This window comes from Chelonoidis abingdonii, chromosome 5, assembly GCF_003597395.2.
Source record: "Chelonoidis abingdonii isolate Lonesome George chromosome 5, CheloAbing_2.0, whole genome shotgun sequence".
Lineage (NCBI taxonomy): Eukaryota > Metazoa > Chordata > Testudines > Testudinidae > Chelonoidis > Chelonoidis abingdonii.
In genome coordinates this window covers 110,027,247-110,046,772 of record NC_133773.1, presented here as the reverse complement: position 1 = coordinate 110,046,772, position 19,526 = coordinate 110,027,247, and the positions used below count along the sequence as shown (strand labels likewise).

The window sequence follows — 19,526 nt, the reverse complement described above, 5'->3', positions numbered from 1 at the left end:
GTATCTAAAAGGGTGTCATAAGGAGAAGGGAGAAAACTTGTTCATCTTAGCCTCTAAAGATAGACCAAGAAGCAATGGGCTTAAACTGCAGCAAGGGACGTTTAGGTTGGGTGGTTAAACACTGGAATAGTGTTTAACCACTGCAGCAAGGGACATTTAACTGTCAGGGTGGTTAAACACTGGAATAAACTGCCTAGGGGGGTTCTGAAATCTCCATCTCTGGAGATATTTAAGAGTAGGTTAGATAAATGTCTATCAGGGATGGTCTAGATAGTATTTGGTCCTGCCATGAGGGCAGGGGACTGCACTCGATGACCTCTCAAGGTCCCTTCCAGCCCTAGAATCTATGAATAAAATTAAAGATACCATTCTAGGTTAACACCTCGGAGATTTTACAGAACCAAATGGGTTAGGGGAGCAGTTCTGAAAAATGTGTATACCTTCTTTTCCTGGGCCACTGAATTAACTCAGTTGCAGCCTCCAAATTGGAGAAATCAAGTGAAAATGGCTCCTGAGCTGACCCTCTTAATCACATGGGATGGATTTACTCAAACAGAGAAATAGTGTCATGCCACCTAACTAAATGAATCAAACTACTTTTAAGTTCACTGACAACAGCATGAAGTTTTTGAGATGTCTAGTTAGAGAAAAAAAACTTTCAAGAGGCTTCTATGGGCAGTGAGGAGGACTAGAAACTTGTGGCAAATCACTGCTGCTTTGCAGTGGCAATCTGAAATCAAACCCAATACTTCTATGATTTGAGTACAACAGCTTGCACAGTTTGCAGTTGGCTTTATTTACAGTATCCTCTTAAAAGCTTAAAAGTAAAATTTGTTCCCATATCCAGGCACCTTTTTCTTGCTCCTTGCGGAAGACAAACACCATATTCATTTGTTGTTCACTTTCTTGCCACAATACTCGTGGGAGGAACTCTGCACCACAATGTATGCACAGAATTCATACCCCCACAGATTTTTTTGCTTCCCTTCAGAAAAATGAATTTCTGATGGGGAAGCAAAGGGAAGTCATAAGTGTGGTCAAACCCCAAACCCCAACTCCCAGCAGATCAGGCATGTTGTTTCAGGCATCCAGAACAGCTGATAGAGAGGTAAATCACAGAAGCAGGTGGGAATGGGGATGCCCCAGCTGGTGGCTCCTACCCTGTCATGGGCCCAGCTGCTAGTCCTGACTGGACTGGGGTTGGGGGAGGATGAGACTTCCTCTTCCCCTGCAAGGAGCAGCTGGGGCCAAGTCAGACCCACCCCCAGAAACCTTCCCCAACTGCAGGAAGATCTGCCCTCTCTCTCTTCCTGCCTCATCATTACTCAGCTGCAGAGGGAGGGGTCTCTGTGAGGGAGCTGCCATCACCCATTCATTTGGATCCCCCATCGAGGCTTACTCCCCCAACACCCAGAACCTCCTCACAGAGCTTCCTGCACCCATACTCCCTCACTGAGCCTCACCCCCTGCATCCAGAACCCCATCCCTGCACCCAGACCTCTTGCTGAAGAACTGCACTTGAACCCCCACTCCAGTAAGTCCCACCCCCCTCACGTGGACCACCCTTTGCTGAGCCCTCCAAACTCCAACTCCCATCCCACCAAGCCCCACTCTCCCAGCACCCAGACCTCCCTGCTGAGCCACACACATCCGAGCCCCCGCAGCTGAGTGCCATCCCCTCATACCCAGACCCTCCCCCTCTGAGCCCCAACCACCTTCACCTGGACCTCTCTGCAGAGTCCCATTACCCCTGCACCCAGAACCCCCAACGATACCCTGTGCATCCAGCTCCCCCCTACACACTGACCGTTCCACACAGAACCCTCTCACCCCACACCTGGATCTCTCCACACTAAGTCGCTCCACACTTGGATCCTGCTGGGTTGAACCTACCTGTCTCACACCTGGTGTGCCTGGTGTGGAGGGGCAGGGCTCTGTGGCGCTTCTGGGCAGGCCTGGCCCTTGTGCTGTGTCAGGATCAGGTGCAGCCTCACTGCTGAGTCTGTGTCCTAGGAGGGGCTGCAGGGTGAGCTACTACGTCTGTGCTCCCCATTGCCATGCTGGAACCACCACATTTATTCACATATAAAATTTGCAGAAATTTAAAATATTGTGTGCAGAATTTTTAATTTTTTGGTGCAGAATTCCCATAGGAGTAAATAAGCATCACTAATGTGCTCATCTATTATATCAGTATCATTTTTGTAATCTGATTTGTTAATTATTTTGTGCTCCCTCTATTGGCTATTTACTTCTGCAGCAAACAGAGGATAATACTGCAAGGGAATGTATTTACAATGGCTGTTCTCAGAATACATTTACTGAGGAGAATGGCGGTGAGAGAAAGTTAATGATGAGGACAATAAGATATTCCCCAACCATTTAACACTCTAAGCGTCTCATTTGAGGACTTCCCTATAGTGTAGTACATTTGACAATGTCCTTTTAATAAAATAACTTCCAATTTGTATAACTGGGTTCTTAACTTATCTATTTAAAGTAGTAAATTTTCCTCATTTATGATTAGATATCTAAACCACTCAATTAACCCAGAATTGCTACTTGCATGTGGAGGGACTGAATGAATCAGGGAAGAATGAAGGAGGAGGAGAGGAAACCAGGGTATATGTATTTTCATCAAACTGACCGAAAACCTCTGCACAAAAATGTAAATGTTTTCCTATTTTTGTAAAATAGCATGCTTTGCATTTTAGAATTTTTATTTTCCATTTAAAAACATCTAGATCTTCTATAAATAAATAGCTAGCTAAGCAGTTCACTGTACAATAAATTAATGACTTTTCAGATTTGGCAATATTTTGGGGGGTCAAGTCTATAGTTGACCTCTATTAACAAATCGCTTTCTGCTGCATGGAAAATTTATAAGCACTCCAAGCAAATATATACAATGAGCTCTTACTTAAAAGAAATGCAGCTAAATACAATTGATTTTTTTTATGTGGTAGGCACTGTAACTCAGTTTTTAAAAATCTTATCATACTAAAAGGTGTACTGAATTACTTACACAGTAAATGTCAGCCAAATTGCTAGGGGGAAAGAGTGAATGAAAATGTGAAACAATCACACCACGAAAACTAGCTAACTATTGAGGTAAATGCTGTTATATGAACATATATTGCACTCCTGGCATTCTAGTTTGATTTCTAACCCCTAAAACAATGACATCTAAGGGAAAACTGAAAATTCAGTTAATTCTAGAAGCGGTGTATATCAAAAGTGCCAAAGACATAGTCACGTTAGACATAATGGCGAGCTTCACAGAAGTATACATAAAACTATCAAGAAACTTTACAAAAACCATGTTTATTATTCCCCAACAAATTATGTTCATCTATGTGTCTGATAATTTTGTTCTTTACTACAGTTTTAACCAGTTTCTCCAGGCTTACTGGCCTGTAATTGCCGGGGTCTCCTCTGGATCCCTTTTTAAAAATTGGTGTCACATTAGCTATCTTCCAGTCATTTGGTACAGAAGCTCATTTGAATGATAGGTTACAGACAACAGTTAGCAGTCCCGCAATTTCACATTTGAGTTCCTTCAGAACTCTTGGGTGAATACCATCTGGTCCTGGTGATTTAGTACTGTTTAGTTTATCAATTTATCCAAAACCTTCTCTTAATGACACCTCAGTCTGGGACAGTTCCTCAGATTTGTCACCTAAAAAGAATGGCTCAGGTCTAGGAACCTCCCTCACATCCTCAACCATGAAGACCGAAGTAAAGAATTCATTTAGTTTCTCTGCAGTGACCTTATCATCCTTGAGTGCTCCTTTAACACCTCGATCATCCAGTGGCCCCACTAGTTGTTTAGCAGGCTTCCTGCTTTTGATGTACTTAATTTTTTTCTTTTGCTATTACTTGAGTCTTTGGCTAGCTGTTCTTCAAATTTTTTTTGGCCTTCTTAATTATATTTCTACACTTCATTTGCCAGAGTTTTGCTCCTTTCCAGGGTGGATAAAAACCAATGATTTAAAAAAATTTTTTTTTATTTAAATTGGACTTTTTTGATCAAATGTTTTTTGAAGAAAAAACCTACGTAAAGATAGCTTTGATTAAGATACGTTATAGCTCAAAGATATCTCATCATGGAATAGGGATTATAAATTCTCATTCTATAGTATGAGACAATATATTAATGCAATGTTTAAGGAAAGTTTTCTAAATGAGTTCCAATAGTCCATGGATTAAGGACTCAGTTTTATGGAGTTCCATAGGCCTCAGATAGAAAGATTAATCTAAATAATCTATACAATGTACCCAATGAGATTCAGTTCTCAGTCAGACGATACCATCAGAGATGTTTAGTTTTGCAGTTCTCAGACTGTGGATTTGCATCTCCAGAGATAACATGCTTGTTAACAGCAAAAACGTTTTAAAATAAATAAATATATAGAGGTGAGAAATAACAGACCTCAGCTCTATTGTCCCTCTGCAAATTTGTGTACACATTGTCAATCCCTTACCTCTCTCTAAAAGTAAAAAGTTTCAAAAAATTCAGTGAATAGAAGATTGTTGGGGGCAGAATAGTATAGTATAGTAAAGGAAGAAGTCTGGAGATAAATGTGAGAAGTGAGGGACATACGGTTTTTTGTTAAAATATTATATGTTTGCTGTTGGAGGAAAAAAAATCCAGAATACTTGATGATGTTGTTTTCGTTAAATAAAACAACTCAAATGTCTGTCTGGTGATGGTCTCCTCCTAATACAGCATGGCAAGAAAATCCTCCAAATATTAATGATTAACCTGTTGAACTGGAGATAGTTCACCTCACAATGACTTCATAAATATCGCCTTCAATTATCTCTGGTAAATTAAATAACCAAACAAGGATCCATTTTCTGATATAGGTGTAAAACTAATCTGAAAAGTTTTCAAAATAAATCACTGCTTAAAAATGTATAGTGTGTAACTTCTAAAAATGAAACCTACATCTATCTCTGAGCTGAAAAAAATATGTATTAGGGTTATAACAACCAAACAAAAATGCACTTTTATGTAGAAAACCATGCTTAAATAGAGTCTTCCTGATTGATTTAAATCAAATCCACCCTGCTCCTTTCTATTTTCCTCATTAGGATTTAATTTCCACTTTTTAAAGGACGCCTTTTTGCCTCTCACTGCTTCTTTTACTTTGTTGTTTAGCCACAGTGAATCTTTTTTGTTCTCTTACTATGTTTTTTAATGTGGAGTATATATTTAAATTGAGCCGCTTTTATGGTGCCTTTACAAAGTTTCCATGTAGCTTACAGGGATTTTACTTTTGGTGCTGTACCTTTTAATTTCTGTTTAACTAATCTCCTCAGTTTTGTATCAGAGGGGTAGCCGTGTTAGTCTGGATCTGTAAAAGACATTGCAAGAATACTGTGGCACCCTTATAGACTAACAGACAGTCTGTTAGTCTATAAGGTGCCACAGGATTCTTTGCTCTCCTCAGTTTTGTGTAGTTTCCCTTTCTGAATTAAATGCTACAATGTTGGGATGCGTCCTGTTCTCCCCACCCAGAAATGTTACATTTAATTATATTTATGGTCACTATTACCAAGCAGTGCAGCTAATACACCTCTTGGACCTCATCCTTTGTCATAAATGGATTAGGTAGGTAAGGGTTGGGTTTCTTTTGCCTGAAATGGGTAACCCGAACACCTGACCAGAGACCAATCAGAGAACTGGATTGTTTAAAGTCAGGGGCGGGAATTTTGTATACTCGGGGTCTTAGTGTTTTCTTAGCTATGAGGAAACAAGTCTTCTTCTAATTCTCTCCTAATACTTCTTCTAAACATCTGTAAGTACCCAGGAACCGCAAAGTAATTCAGCTATGTTGGTCCTTTGGGGTGTATTTACCTGTATGTCATTTGTTGTGCTGGTTAATTGGGCTTATTCTTTAAATCAGACTGTTTCTTTATATTTCTTATAAGCAAGAGCCTGTATTGATTTCTTAATGCAAGTATGATGTTTTAATATTTCTTTCTTTTTTTCTATAAAGTTTTCTTGTTAAACCTTGTGAAAGTTCTTTTCCTAGGGAGGCAAAGGGAAAAGCCAGGCTGTGAGCTATTTTCCTATTTGGGTCCAGGGAAAGAGCAGACTACGGGGAAGAGACGACGAATTCTCTCTGTTCTCTGGTGGTACAGTTTTTCCCTCGTTCCTGGAGCAAGGGGGGTGGCAGAGCCCAGCTGTGGGGTATTTTGCTCTCCATTGTCCTGAGGGAAGCAGAAAAACTGGTTTTCTTGGGTCACACAGGTTAGCCAGCGAGGCAAGCTCTGATAAGGAGGGGAAAGAGGTTATTTAACCCTGCTTTTAGTCATCAAGGATTTGGGATAATTTTTGGGTTCCACCATAGGGAGTGGTTGGGACCACAGATTGGGAGGGAAAGGGGGTGATCAGGCCCCATAGATTAATTCCTGATCTGGTGGCAGCGAGAATATCCAAGCTGGTAGTGAGCTTGGGGGAGTTTCAGGTAAGCCCCCAAACTTTGGACGCAAAAGTCCAGGTTTGGGACAGGACCAGACTGGTGGACACTAAAGTCCAGGTCTGGGACTGGACGGCTAGATTACCACAATCCTATGCTCCACTTATGACTAAATCAAAAATTGCCTCACCTCTTGTGGGTTCCAGGACTAGCTGCTCCAAGAAGCAGTCATTTAAGGTGTCAAGAAACTCTCTCTCTCTGCATCCCTTCCTGAGGTGACATGTACCCAATCAATATGGGGACAGCTGAAATCCCCCATTATTATTGAGTTTTTTATTTGACTAGCCCCTCTAATCTAAGCTATACTACTCCAAGCAGTGAAAATTTTTTCATGCTGTGCGACCCGGTTATTGTATATAAACATTGTATGTAGACGCAGCTTGGTTGATGGATTAACTATATCAATGGGAAAACCCTTTCCGTTGATGCAGGAAGCATCTACATAACAATAGCACAGCTGCAGCACTAGACACACCCTCAGTTATGGCAACCTCCTGGGGCTGCCCTGTGAGCTGCAGCACTGCCCAGAATCTCCATATTTATACATGCTGTGACCTTCCCCCAATACACCTTTCTTGACCAGAGCTCTATCCCACTCCTATTTTAGGACTTGCAAAGTGCTTCTCAGACGACAGCCTTACAGCCATCTTCTGCAGTGCCCCTCTGGCCAGATATAAAGATTTTCGAGCCCTGTTATGCTATTCTGTCTCTTTTACCTGGCATAATGAGGCTGGGATAGTATGAGAATCTCACCCTAAGAAATTAAGCTAAGGTATGTGGGTCTGGTTTTTTTTGGTGACATTTGAACTATCTTAGGTTCAGAATTAATACTTAGCACCTGGCATCTTCAAAGCAGTTTACAAACCCATTCATCTCAAAACCTCAATACCATCCCTATTTTTCACATTAAAAAGCTAAAACAGAGGTTATTGTACCTGATTTTCAGAGTGGCTGAGCACCCATCGCTCCAATTTAAGTAAATGGGAAATGCAGAAGCTCAGCACCTTTGAAATCAGTCTCTAGGAATATGTCTAAATTAAAATGATGCTGTGCCACAGCAGCGCTTCAGTGTGGATATTACCTATATAGTACATGTCGTAGATAAACCACCTCCCCAGAGTTGGTAGTTAGGTTCCATTGGGCCAGCACTGTCTACACTGAGGATAGACTGGAATAGGTATGCCTCTCAGGGGTGTGGATTTTTCACACCCCTAAGGGATGTAGCTCTACCAATGTCAATTCTTAGTGCAGACCACGCTTAGATGACTTCTAGCGCATATTAACTCCACTAACATACATTATGGTTCCAAAGAGAGCCCCTTCAATATACTTGTTTCAAGACAACTCTGGACAACATTACAGAACTGAAATGATTACAACAATTATATAGTCGGTATTTGATTAGAGATACAAGATTAGACATTCTTTAGTCTTAAGAATCCATGAGAAAAACACAAACGATTTGAAAGAGTGATTAAAAATGAAAACCCCTCTGCAACCACTGAGAACTACAGCTTGCTAAAACTCAGAGTCAGGAGTGAAGGTAACTTAAACGACTTACCGATAAGCTGGAGTCCTGAGCAGGGGCATGGCCTCAACCAGAAGAGCGGTGCCTTTCAAGATTTAAAGGCCTTGGGGCTCCAGCTGGGGCTTGGAGCCCCAGGGCCTTTAAATCACCCCGGAGCTATCAGCTGCAGAGGCGGCTGGGAGCCCCAGGGCTCAGGGGTGAATTAAAGGGCCCAGGGCTCTAGCCACTGCAGAGCTCTGGGCCCTTTAAATCCCCAGCTGCAGGAGCTCCGGCAGTGCTTTAAAGGGCCCAGGGCTCCCCGGAGTGGCAGGAGCACCAGGCCCTTTAAATCCCCACCCGAGCTCTGGCCGCCGGACTCAAGTGGAGATTTAAAGGGCCTGGGGATCCCCGCACTGACTCTTGCCGGTACACCGTGCCATACCGTACCGTCTTACTTTCACCTCTGCTCAGAGTCCAACTTCTGAAATGACAGAGCTTAAGCTGAAATCTCATTTGCTCTGAACAATGGTATATAATTAATGTCAGTTTTAAAAACGGAAACTGGATTACAAATAGAGGGTTAAAGCTCAAAAATGGTTGCATCAAAAAAAGCAAGAAAACAAACCCAAAACCCCCAACTCTCCACTACACAAGTAAGAAGATAACACATTGTTGAAAACAAAAACAATTAAGTATACAACATGAGGATCACGTTCAACAATGTAAATCCCACCATGCACACCGTTCTGCATGACCTTTACATCCATGCAGCTCTAATGCAGACACTGGTCACGTATACTGCTTTTGACCGTTTACTCATGCCAGGTGCTTGCATAACTGCAAAACATAATTTAAGATATTAAGTTTATGCATTGATGTCAGCTAAGTGAGATAAAGTCATGGAAATTGTGGGTCAATGCTGGTTCTACAAAGCATCTGAAAGTTCCATATGAACAGAAAATCCTGCAGTACCTCAAAAAAATCTCACGAACTATAACATGGGAATCTAACACTTCACGAAATCTGAGACAGCAGCAAACGTCCCTCCTCTGAGTAAGTGAAAGAATTTTGAAAACTTAACAGTGCTAATATGCATTACAAGTATTTTCTCTCACTATTCCTAAGTTCACTTGTAAGTAGAGCAGCAACTTTATTTTGAACTGTAGACACAATAGATAGTACATTCATATTTATCAATATAATCTACATTTTCTTGATAACACATACGTAAAACAGCTACAAATCACAATGTTCTTGTCCATCGTACCTTTCTCTTTCATGTAGTTTTAAATACTTCATACTCATGTGTCATTATGGAATATCAGTGACTCTTTAAATAACTAAAGTTAGAAACACCTAGTCACCAAAACAAAATCTGCATTGCATTTCAAAAGCAGGAAATAACACACGCCGGCTGTGAGTCACCAGTAGCCAATTATGTCTTGACCACTAGGTTACTGAGAAAACTAAAGCACAATCCCAAATAGTTGACCACAATACTCTGTAGTAGCCTTCCTGATATTACCAACATACCAAATGGTTAGATGGATCAGTAAAATGTTCTCCACAGTGTAGGTAACAGATGCTGGAACTTAGGTTCCCTGGTTGTCATGTTTATTCTGTGCTAATTAACATTTGCTCCTCAACATGAGTAATATTTAGCAATGGGTCTCAGGAATCATATTACCACTACATTTGGTGCATATTGTCTGGTTCAGCCAAAGAAATAAGCATATAAAATACAGGTTTCACCTTAAAACCTGAAATACAGGATTTGATGCACAACAAGCATATAATTTAAGAGCACCAAAAGATCACCTCTTAGAAACCTAACCTTCACATAATACAGTAACAGAATTCAAAATGAGAGGAAACATTGGTGTACTTGTCATGTTTGACTATGTGTCTATTACTGTTTTTTGCATTCCAGTAGTGCAGTGGTCCCCAACCTTTTTGTCTGGCAGGCGCCAGACAAAGGACCGTGGTGGCTGTGGAGCATCTGCTGAAATGGTGCTGAATTTCTGTGGCATTTCAGCGGTGACGCCTCTCGATGACAACGCTTGTCGGCGACAAGCGTCATCATCGAGAGGCATCGCCGCCGAAATGCCACAGAAATTCAGCATCATTTCAGCAGATGCTCCACTGCCGGTCAGGACACGGGTGCATATAGATGCCCCTGTGGGCGCCATGGCACCCACGGGCACCACGTTGGGGACCCCTGCAGTAGTGCCTAGAGTCCCCAGCTAAGATCGGGAATCCATTGTGCTAGGCAGTCTGTAAACACATAGCAAGAGACCGTCCCTGGGCCAATTAATATAAAATGCATGAGGCAATTCTGCCACTAGGTATTAGGTGTGATAATGGAGGTGACAGGGCTAGAAGAGGGGAGAAAGAAAAAAAACTGCTTTCATTCCCCTCTGGAGACAGCAAAACAATGGTGAAGGTGTTTGTGATCAGTTCTTCCTTCCCAGACATACCCATTGCATTTGTCCCTTAAAGACACATCAATCCCTCATATAGGCTCAGCTGCTGCCAGCCCCAGCCACTTGTACTCTAAACACACGCACCTTTGGGGTATGTTTAAACTGCAAGTAGACAACCACAGCTATCCTGTGCCAGCTGACTCAGGCTAAGGGGCTGTTTAATTGTGCTGTAGATGTTTGGGCTCGGGCTGCAGCCTGAGCTCTGGGACCCTCCCACCTCGCGGAGTCCTAGAGCTCGGGTACCAGACTGACTGAACTTCTATACAGCAATTAAACAGCCCCTTAGTCCCGAGCCCTGCGAGTCAGCTGGATCCCTTCATTGCTCTGCCCTTGGTCACACAATCACTCCCTAGATATTGCCCTGAACCTCTGAGCCTGCCTATTCCATGCACACTCCTCTCTCTGCCACCAGATAGCATTTTACACCTTGAGACAGTTCTCCCCAGTGAAGGGCAGGAACATAGTCTGGTTCTTGCTTCCCTCTGTTGCAAGAGATTATCCTTCTTTATTTAAAAATCTGGGCACTTCAGGTTCTTTGAATTGAGTTCAAAGAACCTGAAGTAACATTTGATGTGAATAAGGATAAGGTAAGAAAAGAAAGAAAAAAGACTTGGAGTTTTTTATAGCTTCACTTCTTTTTTGAGTAGGTGTAGGCTGCACCAATATAGAAAGTACTCAGTGTCAAGCTATAAATAGCTCCTGCTGAGAGCATAATAGCTCTGGCTCTGCAGAGCACAGACAATAAACTATCACCATTGGAGTTATACAGTTCAGGAGCAAGCACATTTAAACAAGAAGGGTTCTTATTCCTACCACAAATCCCATAAAGGAAATATTTACACCATACATAAAGTACGTTTATAGCATATAGCCACATTTTGAATAAAAAGACCCTCCTATTGAATGAAGTTTAAATATCTGATGTTTTATTCACTTTAGAATTCTAGTTCCAGGAAAATAATATCACTACTTTTGAAATATACAGCTATTCATTAAGATATTTTATTTGTTAAAGAATTACCATATTTGTGACATGGACAATTCCTACAGCTCCACATTACATATTCATCACCATTATAAGCCACAATCAAAATTAACTTTACTGAAAGGCATAATTAATTTTTTTATGATTATTTAAGCAAATGGGTAGAAGAAAAAGGAAACTGATTTCCTTTTGATGCCAACATACACTGTTTATGAAAACATACACAGATATCCAAAATACAAAAATATTAGACAATTTATTTCAAAAGTAACAAAAAAGAGAAGTCCATACACTACGGATCTTCCAACATTAGTTGTCTGGATCGCCTCCCCTCTCCAGGTCCCACTCTTAATTTTATTCGCAACTGCAACATTCCTGTGATATATATAGCAGTTGCATATGTTCATCTAGACTGGCTCCTCCTTCTCCAGACACTCAAACTCTACAACAAAGATCTTGGATGCCTGTAGAAACAACTGAAAACAAGTTGTAGGATCCAGGACCATGTGGCCTGCCAGATCTCCACAAACCACCTGCAAGTGCTCTGCAAACAACAGTTTTAACACTGTTTTATTTAGAGCAGATCCGAAGAGTGGAATAGATGCATCACACAACTTAAATAAAAACTATCTATCTGTGTTAAGTTTAGATAAATACCCCAATTTCTGTCTATCTAATGACATATAAAAAACATGTTAAACATATTAAAGGGGCAAAGACACGCAGTCAACATTTAGGGAATAGCAGAATCAAGGATCCCTAAGCAACCTTAGCTAGGCCCCCTTGAGTGAATACATTATGTAAAGTCTTGGCTAACAGCACAGAGGAAGTCTGTGGCAGTCAGGATCACAACCCAGCTCATTCTGAACCTCAGATTAGAGCTCTAAAGAGAACATCTTTTCCATTTTTGCAACCCTCCACATCATTCACTGCCCATCTGGTGCACTGAATGAGACAGGAATCCTACAGAACAAATAGTATATGATCGTGTAATTAAAGACGATCATAATGCATGCACACAAAGGGCTAGATCCAGAAAAGGATTTAGATATCTAACTGTGACTTTAGGCTTTAGACTTTAAAATCCACACTTTAAATAGTCAAAATTCCAAAACCCCTAACCTGTCATCTAAATTCCCATAGCACCTAGAATCCCCATGGTACCTAAAAATCGGCCTAAATCCATATGTCTGGCACTCAGCTCATGCCTAAGCCTTTGCAAGATCCTCAAACTAGGCATTTTTCCACAGCATCTACCACTAGTGCAAAATCCTGTGGAACAGCCACTGGAGGGGACATGATGCACACTTCGTCAGTGGTTTATGCAACCATTAGCTACACAGCAGAAGAATGTTGAAAATCAAGAATCCTGAGTCTGAATTCTGGTTCTAGAGGGGATTATAGCCTAGCTATGACAGCAGCACAGCCAGATAATGTATATTTGAAACATTCATTCTGAAAGGCAAATGTGGCTAAGTGGATAAGATTTTGATCTGCCATGTTAGAGATCTGGATTCTATTCTTAGCTCTGCCAGACGTGACCCTGTGCAACCTCTCAGTTATTTCATCTGTAAAATAGGACATCCATACGTGTCTGCTTTTAAAGGTATGAATATAAAGGTCCTGTTAAATAATAAAGGCAATGAAGTGCAGAGAATTATTAACAGCAATGAGTGGAAGAGCAGAGATTTGAATTAATGGTCTTCTCCTAGTTCCCACCCATAACATTGTCTCTTTGACCAAAAGGGGGGCTGCCACTGCTAGTGTATCTCCATTTTCCTATTCAGCTGAGGCTTACTGGGAGCTGGAAGCACATTCTCAGAGATTTTGGAAGTAAACATCTCACAAGCTCTACTGAGCATGTGCAAACAGGGATTTTCAGAGGCTTATGATTCTGCTAGGTGATTTTTTATAGTAACAGCAAAAGCAATCTCTGACTCCAGAGTTACCCCCTACCACATTTTCAGTTCATTCTTCAAACCCTGAAGGTGCTACAGATCTTAAGAGAAACAGTTGTGGAGGGAAGAGAGGGAAATGAACTTTTGCAAAACAACCTATTTTTAACTAAACTTGTTCTCAGAAATGACTCAACTGTTTTTGCTGAACCAAAACAAAAACAAAAAAGATTCAACCTGTGGCAGAGAGCAAACAGAGAAAATTTCAGTCTAAATGCTTTAAGTTTGGCAAAGTTATAAGCAACAAAAAACATGAGCGTGTAATGGAAAGTTTGAGGCAAATCGCTATCCTCCCTCGCTCCCCTATAATGAGATGGCTCTCAGTTTGTAGGACATGGCTCATATGAAAAAAATTGATATTAAAATTGTTAAACACAATTCAGGACCATCCTATACAGTAACTAGAGTACATAGTGGGAGGAAAGGTAGTTACATCAGCAAGTAAACTCTATGTCTTTATTCATTAATTATATTCATAATTTGAACAAATCACAAACTTTCCAGTTTTTTTGTTCATTAATTAAAATATAGCTAACTACCGTATAACACCTTGTTTGTGCATCTAGTGATTAAGGTGTTCTATGGAATTATACTTGAACAAGAGAGACTATGAAGTTCAGACTGATTTATTTCACACGTGACGTGCAAATAGACAAGAGACACCATGTCTAAGCCCAATACAAAACAAAATAGAAGACAGATATTTACCTAAAATCAAATCCTCACAACTTTCTTTGAGGTCATGTATTACTGACAGGCTGCAAAATGCCTGAGCCAGCCACAAAGGATGTATTTGCCTAGATTGATAGTGCTTCTGGAATTAGATGGTCCAACCTAAAAATAACCACTCCCGTTAATTCCACTACAAACTGTTTTCAAGTTTCAATTAGTATTCTTCCTGCGAGCTGTGTGCTTTTGAAGTCAAATGGTCAGGCCAAATACTGGAACATTTTAAAAAACTGATCCACGTTTCCAGCAACTTTATTTCCAAAGTCAGAAACGGTCTGGAATCTGCATTGCTGTTGCTTTCAAAAGTAAATGATCTATTTTGAAAGTCTCATATATTTGTAAACAATGAGGTATGTGGCTCCTGAAATACTAATTTTCTAGTTTAGGATCCAGTGATAAACAGGCAAACTGCATATACTCATAGGTGAATGCTCCTGGGCTGTACTGTGACTGCATTATATTTACAACGAAAAAGAAATGTTGTTTGCCAGAAAGCTTACCTTTCTCTCTTTTAGTAGCTGTCTGTAGCCACTGTCACCCAGGGACAGTAGGGTAATGAGGACATCTAAGGAAGGAGATGCTGACGCTCTTCCTGAAGCAATGATATACAGATTATTTTAATTCTCTCTCTCTTTTTCTCTCATTATTCAAGTTCTTTGCAGTTATTTCACATAGATGAATCAATCTGTAAATTATTTACCGGGGTACATCTTGCTGATATCCTGGATGAAGGAATCACTGAAGCCAGCAATGATAGCACCACCTACTGGAACCATAAAATTTTTGTCCAAGCTCTGGATGAAAGCATCTATTCTACCTACTCGAGCACCCTAAAAACAAAACAAAAAGAACAATGCCCCCCCCCGCATACATATACACATTAGGAACAAGTGTTTGACAACATCCTATTGTATTACTTATAAAAGCAATGGACAACAAGTTACATTAATAAAACTCTCATAGAAAATACATTAGAGCTAAAACAAAACTAAAATGGTTACACTTTCTTTTCTTAGTAGTGTTTGCCAAGAACGTGGTTGCATTGCTATACATCACCACAGGTTCATCTATCTGTGATTCTACTATTAATTCCTATTTTGCAAGGAATTAAAACACTGAACTAAAGTGAAGTTTTACACACTGTGGTATATTTTCAAAGTACTGCATGGATTTTTAACTGTGTAACTCCCATAAAAGTCAGTAAACCCACAACATTTCAAAAGTTTACCAAATTGAGTCTTAACTGGGGTTATTACATATATAAATGGCCATAGTGTAGTTATGTCTAGTTGAGAAATAGTGTCTTTTCTCAGTGCAGATATACAAGTCCCATTAAAATCAATGGATGATTGTGGGAGAACACTCAAACACTGTCCTTACCAAGATTTCAGTTAGTTGTATCATATAAGATTGCCTATAATATTAAGATCCAAGTAACTCCACTACTGAAAATGGAGTCAAGTTCCTCCTCAAGAAAACAAACTGTCATTATAACCAGGGGGCCAAGTATTCTCCAAGACACAGGACGCAAATACTGCAGCAAGGCTCTGATTTCTGAAGCACTAATGCTGTGAATTCAGAGAAGTCTTATAGTTTGTGTTATGCCGGAGGTCAGACTAGAAAAATCACAATGATCCTTTCTGGCCTTTTAAAAGCCATGAATTTATGAATTCTGCAGTTAGCTGAGAAGTCTGCAGCAGCATGAAATCAGTATAATATACTCAAGCACACAATTTATTATACAATAAATCAAACTACATAAATGTTACTAGTGCGGAGGTGAAAGCCAGAGGTTTAGCACCTGCATTTAGTTGGGGAAAAGGGAAAAGTGGGGCAGTTGACGGGGGTACTGGGAACAAGACCTCTCTTCCTCTTCAAAAAAATATAAATTTTTTTTTCCTCCTCATCCTCCCATTCCATTTTGGTTTGTTGGATCCATCCTTCTAGCATTCATCATGGTACCTATGCACTATCCATTGCTCTATTGGTAATGAGTGTGTACAAGTGTGATGGAGTCTATTTGCCCCGCACTGGTACTGCAAGAGTTCATTCTACTTTCTGGGCTGAGGAGGCCACGCCCCCACGGCCCTGCTAGGCACGCTCCAGCTGGAGACTAAGTATAAAAGGGAGCAGCTCGGCTCATTCAGGGCTGCCTGTTGGAGAGAGAATGTATGCTGCAAGCTCCAGCCCAGGAACTGCAGAAGTCTCAGATGGCAGAAGCCAGGGATGCTGAGAGTCTGAAGGATGACCAAGGAGTGGCGGAGCTGTTGGGAGTTGCACTGACCGAAGAGCCCTGAGACCCTGGACCATGGCATCAGGAACCAGCTAGGAAGTAGCTCAGGGAGACAAGCTCTGGTGCCGAGTGGGGTCAACGTGTTTCAAGCAGATTCCCTGCTGATTCAGTGGCGAGTATACTTGCCACTGACAAGGCTCTGAGCTGGGACCTGGTGGAGCAGAGTGGGCCCAGGCCCTACCAACTGTGGCTGCCAGGCCACACTGCTTTGCTGAGTCAGGTGGCCACACTCACTCTGACCACTGGGCGATATACCCTGGCCAAACGGGGAAGCCATATTCCCTTAGACTATTAGGTCGACACCTTGACTCTGGCTATTGGGCCACAAAACCTTGAGAGAGAGAGAGAGTGGCCATATTGATTTTTACTGTTAGACCACACTACCCCAAGACAAGGGGTGATCGTAAGGATGTGACTGTGAGGAAATAATTATCCCATCCCAAGAGGGCACAGGGTGCACTTGACCTGCGACAACAGGGATAAGCAGGTGCCCTGGGAACTTCACGTAGCTTTCCCTTCCATCTATATCTATCATTGCATTGGAGGGATGGAATGCCCCAACATCCCAATATCCTGAGGATGATGGTGGTTTGGGACACTGGAACTTCTTTCCCAGGGCCTACTGTTCTCCAGGACATCCCTTACCATTGACAAATTCTGCTGCTGTTATCATGGAATGCATAGGCTCCTAAATATACCTAAAAATTAATTAATCCTAGATTCTATAATTTCTATTGAAGAAAAGAGATTTCTTTTGTTAACAAACTCAGAAATAATGACTTCAGTTAAATGTTTATGATTATATCATAAGAAATATCTAGCTACAAGCCAGAAAGAAATGCACAGCCCAATACACTAATGCACATAATTGTGCTTTTCAGTGTTTCTTGACCAGATTATCGTTACAAATAATTTTTTCCATTTGAGATGACACAGGAAATTAATTTTTTTAACATTTTGAACATGGTAAGTTTAGCCTATAATATAGTTTCTCTGTTAAGAAACCCTCATTAGCTGTAGGATAATACTCCGTAATTACACACAGCCCCATCCATGTGAAGATCAAAATGCTTCACAAAACCACTATAATATAGGTACAATAAATATACCAAGTAAACTACAAAACATCAGTAATTGTTTTCCATCCTCACATCTCAAGCGTGTTTTGCCAAGGGCCTTCAACCACTCAGGAGCATATAGCAGCCATAATCTCATTTCAAATGTTCTTTTTTGTTTAAAAATATAAATGCTTGTGAAGATTAAACAATAAAATTATTTTATTAAAGGGTCACCATCGACCTGAAATCTAGTTCAGTTACAAAAAAAGGAAAAAAAAAGAAAAAAAAAAAAAGTAGTTTCAAGCATTAGACCCAAAGTAAAATCTCTTATCTGTGCCTGTGATTTTTTGAAAAAACAGGGATTATAAACTGTTTTCCTCTATCCTGTTGATGTGTGACACCAACACAAAAGGGAAATATTAGAAATGATGATACAAAAAGTGTTGTCAGATGTACAAAATTAAACACACTGAAAGATGTCTTTTCCTCTAATCTCTTTCAGTTATAGCCCATATTAGACATTTTGTAACAGTCAGTAAAACATTTCTCAGAAAGATATAAGTTGACAGTGTCCCTCTAAAACAAGGAATTTCAATAAACTTCTAGTAAAAGGAATGTTATCAAAATACCTAAAGACCTCAGAAGCCTGGTCAATCTACACTTCTGAAGGTGCTGTTGACAAAAAAAAACGACATGTAGATTGCAACTACTCAGATACAAGAGTTTTAACAGCTTTATGGCTGGTGCTGCATACAGTAACTCTTCATTTAACGTCGTCCTGCTTAACGTTGTTTCAATGTTAAGTCCCTGCTCAATTAGGGAACATGCTCGTTTAAAGTTGTGCAATGCTTCCTTATAACGTCATTTGGCTGCCTGCTTGTAAGGGCTGGTCTACACTATGGGGGGAAATCGATCTTAGATATGCAACTTCAGCTACAAGTCGAATATCTAAGATCGGATTACTCACCCGTCTTCACTGTGCGGGATCGATGTCCGCGGCTCCCCACGTCAATTCCAGAACTCCGTTGAGGTTGGTGGAGTTCCGGAATCGATATAAGCGTGCTCGGGGATCGATATATCGCGTCTAGATGAGACGCGATATATCGATCCCTGAGCAATCGATTTTAACCCACTGATACGGCGGGTAGTCTAGACGTAGCCTGTGATTCTGTGGCAGAGCAGCAACTTTACAAGGAAGCATTGTACAAGTTCCACTTCTCTGCCTCCTCCCCCTCCCTCCCAGTGCTTCCTTTGGCAGCGCTTAGAACTTTCTGGGAGGGAGGGGGAGAAGCACAGAAGCACCGCATCTCCACTCCTTCTCCTCCCTTCCTAAAAGTCCTAAACACTGCCAAACAGCTGTTTGGCTGCAGGGAAGCGCTGGGAGGGAAGGGGAGGAGTGGGAAAGTGCCATGTCTCCACCCCTCCCCCGCTCTCCCAGAAAATCCTAAGCGCCACCAAACAGCTGTTTACCAGTGCTTAGGATTTTCTGGGAGGGAGGGGGAGGAGTTGAGATGCAGGGCTTCTCCACTCCTCCTCCTCCCTCCCAGCACTTTGCGCTTAGGACTTTCTGGGAGGGAGGGGCAAGAGCGGGGAAGCACTGTGTCACCTCTCCTCCCTCTCCCTCCCAGAAAGTCCTAAGCTGCCAAACAGCTGTTTGGGGGGGAGGGATAGCTCAGAGGTTTGAGCATTGGCCTGCTAAACCCAGGGTTGTGAGTTCAGTCCTTGAAGGGGCCATTTAGGGATCTTGGGCAAAAATCTGTCTGGGGATTGGCACTGCTTTGAGCAGGGGTTGGACTAGATGACCTCCTGAGGTCCCTTCCAACCCTGAGATTCTATGACGGGGAGGGGAAAATGTGCTGTGCTGTGGAGTGGGGGTGGAAAGAGGTGGGCATGAAGCATTCCCACCAAAGTCTGAGCCTTTTCTTCTCCAGGGAAGCTGCTGCAGCAAAGGTGCTTCCTAGCATCCTTGCCTGCAGCAGGCTGTGCCTGTGTGGGGTAAGCGAGGGGCACTTCCCAACCACAGTACAG

General features: G+C 41.4%; 1 protein-coding gene across 2 annotated transcripts in view; it reads right to left on the bottom strand.

Annotated features, from left to right (window-relative positions):
- SEPSECS (Sep (O-phosphoserine) tRNA:Sec (selenocysteine) tRNA synthase) overlaps window positions 1-19,526 on the bottom strand; it is a 53,920-nt gene that overhangs the window by 10,704 nt on the left and 23,690 nt on the right. For both annotated transcript variants that reach the window (XM_032806602.2, XM_032806603.2), the window contains 2 exons: window positions 14,848-14,977; window positions 14,648-14,739 (listed from right to left, as the gene is read on the bottom strand). In XM_032806602.2, coding sequence (XP_032662493.1) covers window positions 14,648-14,739; window positions 14,848-14,977 — 222 coding nt within the window. The remainder of the gene's footprint in view (window positions 1-14,647; window positions 14,740-14,847; window positions 14,978-19,526) is intronic.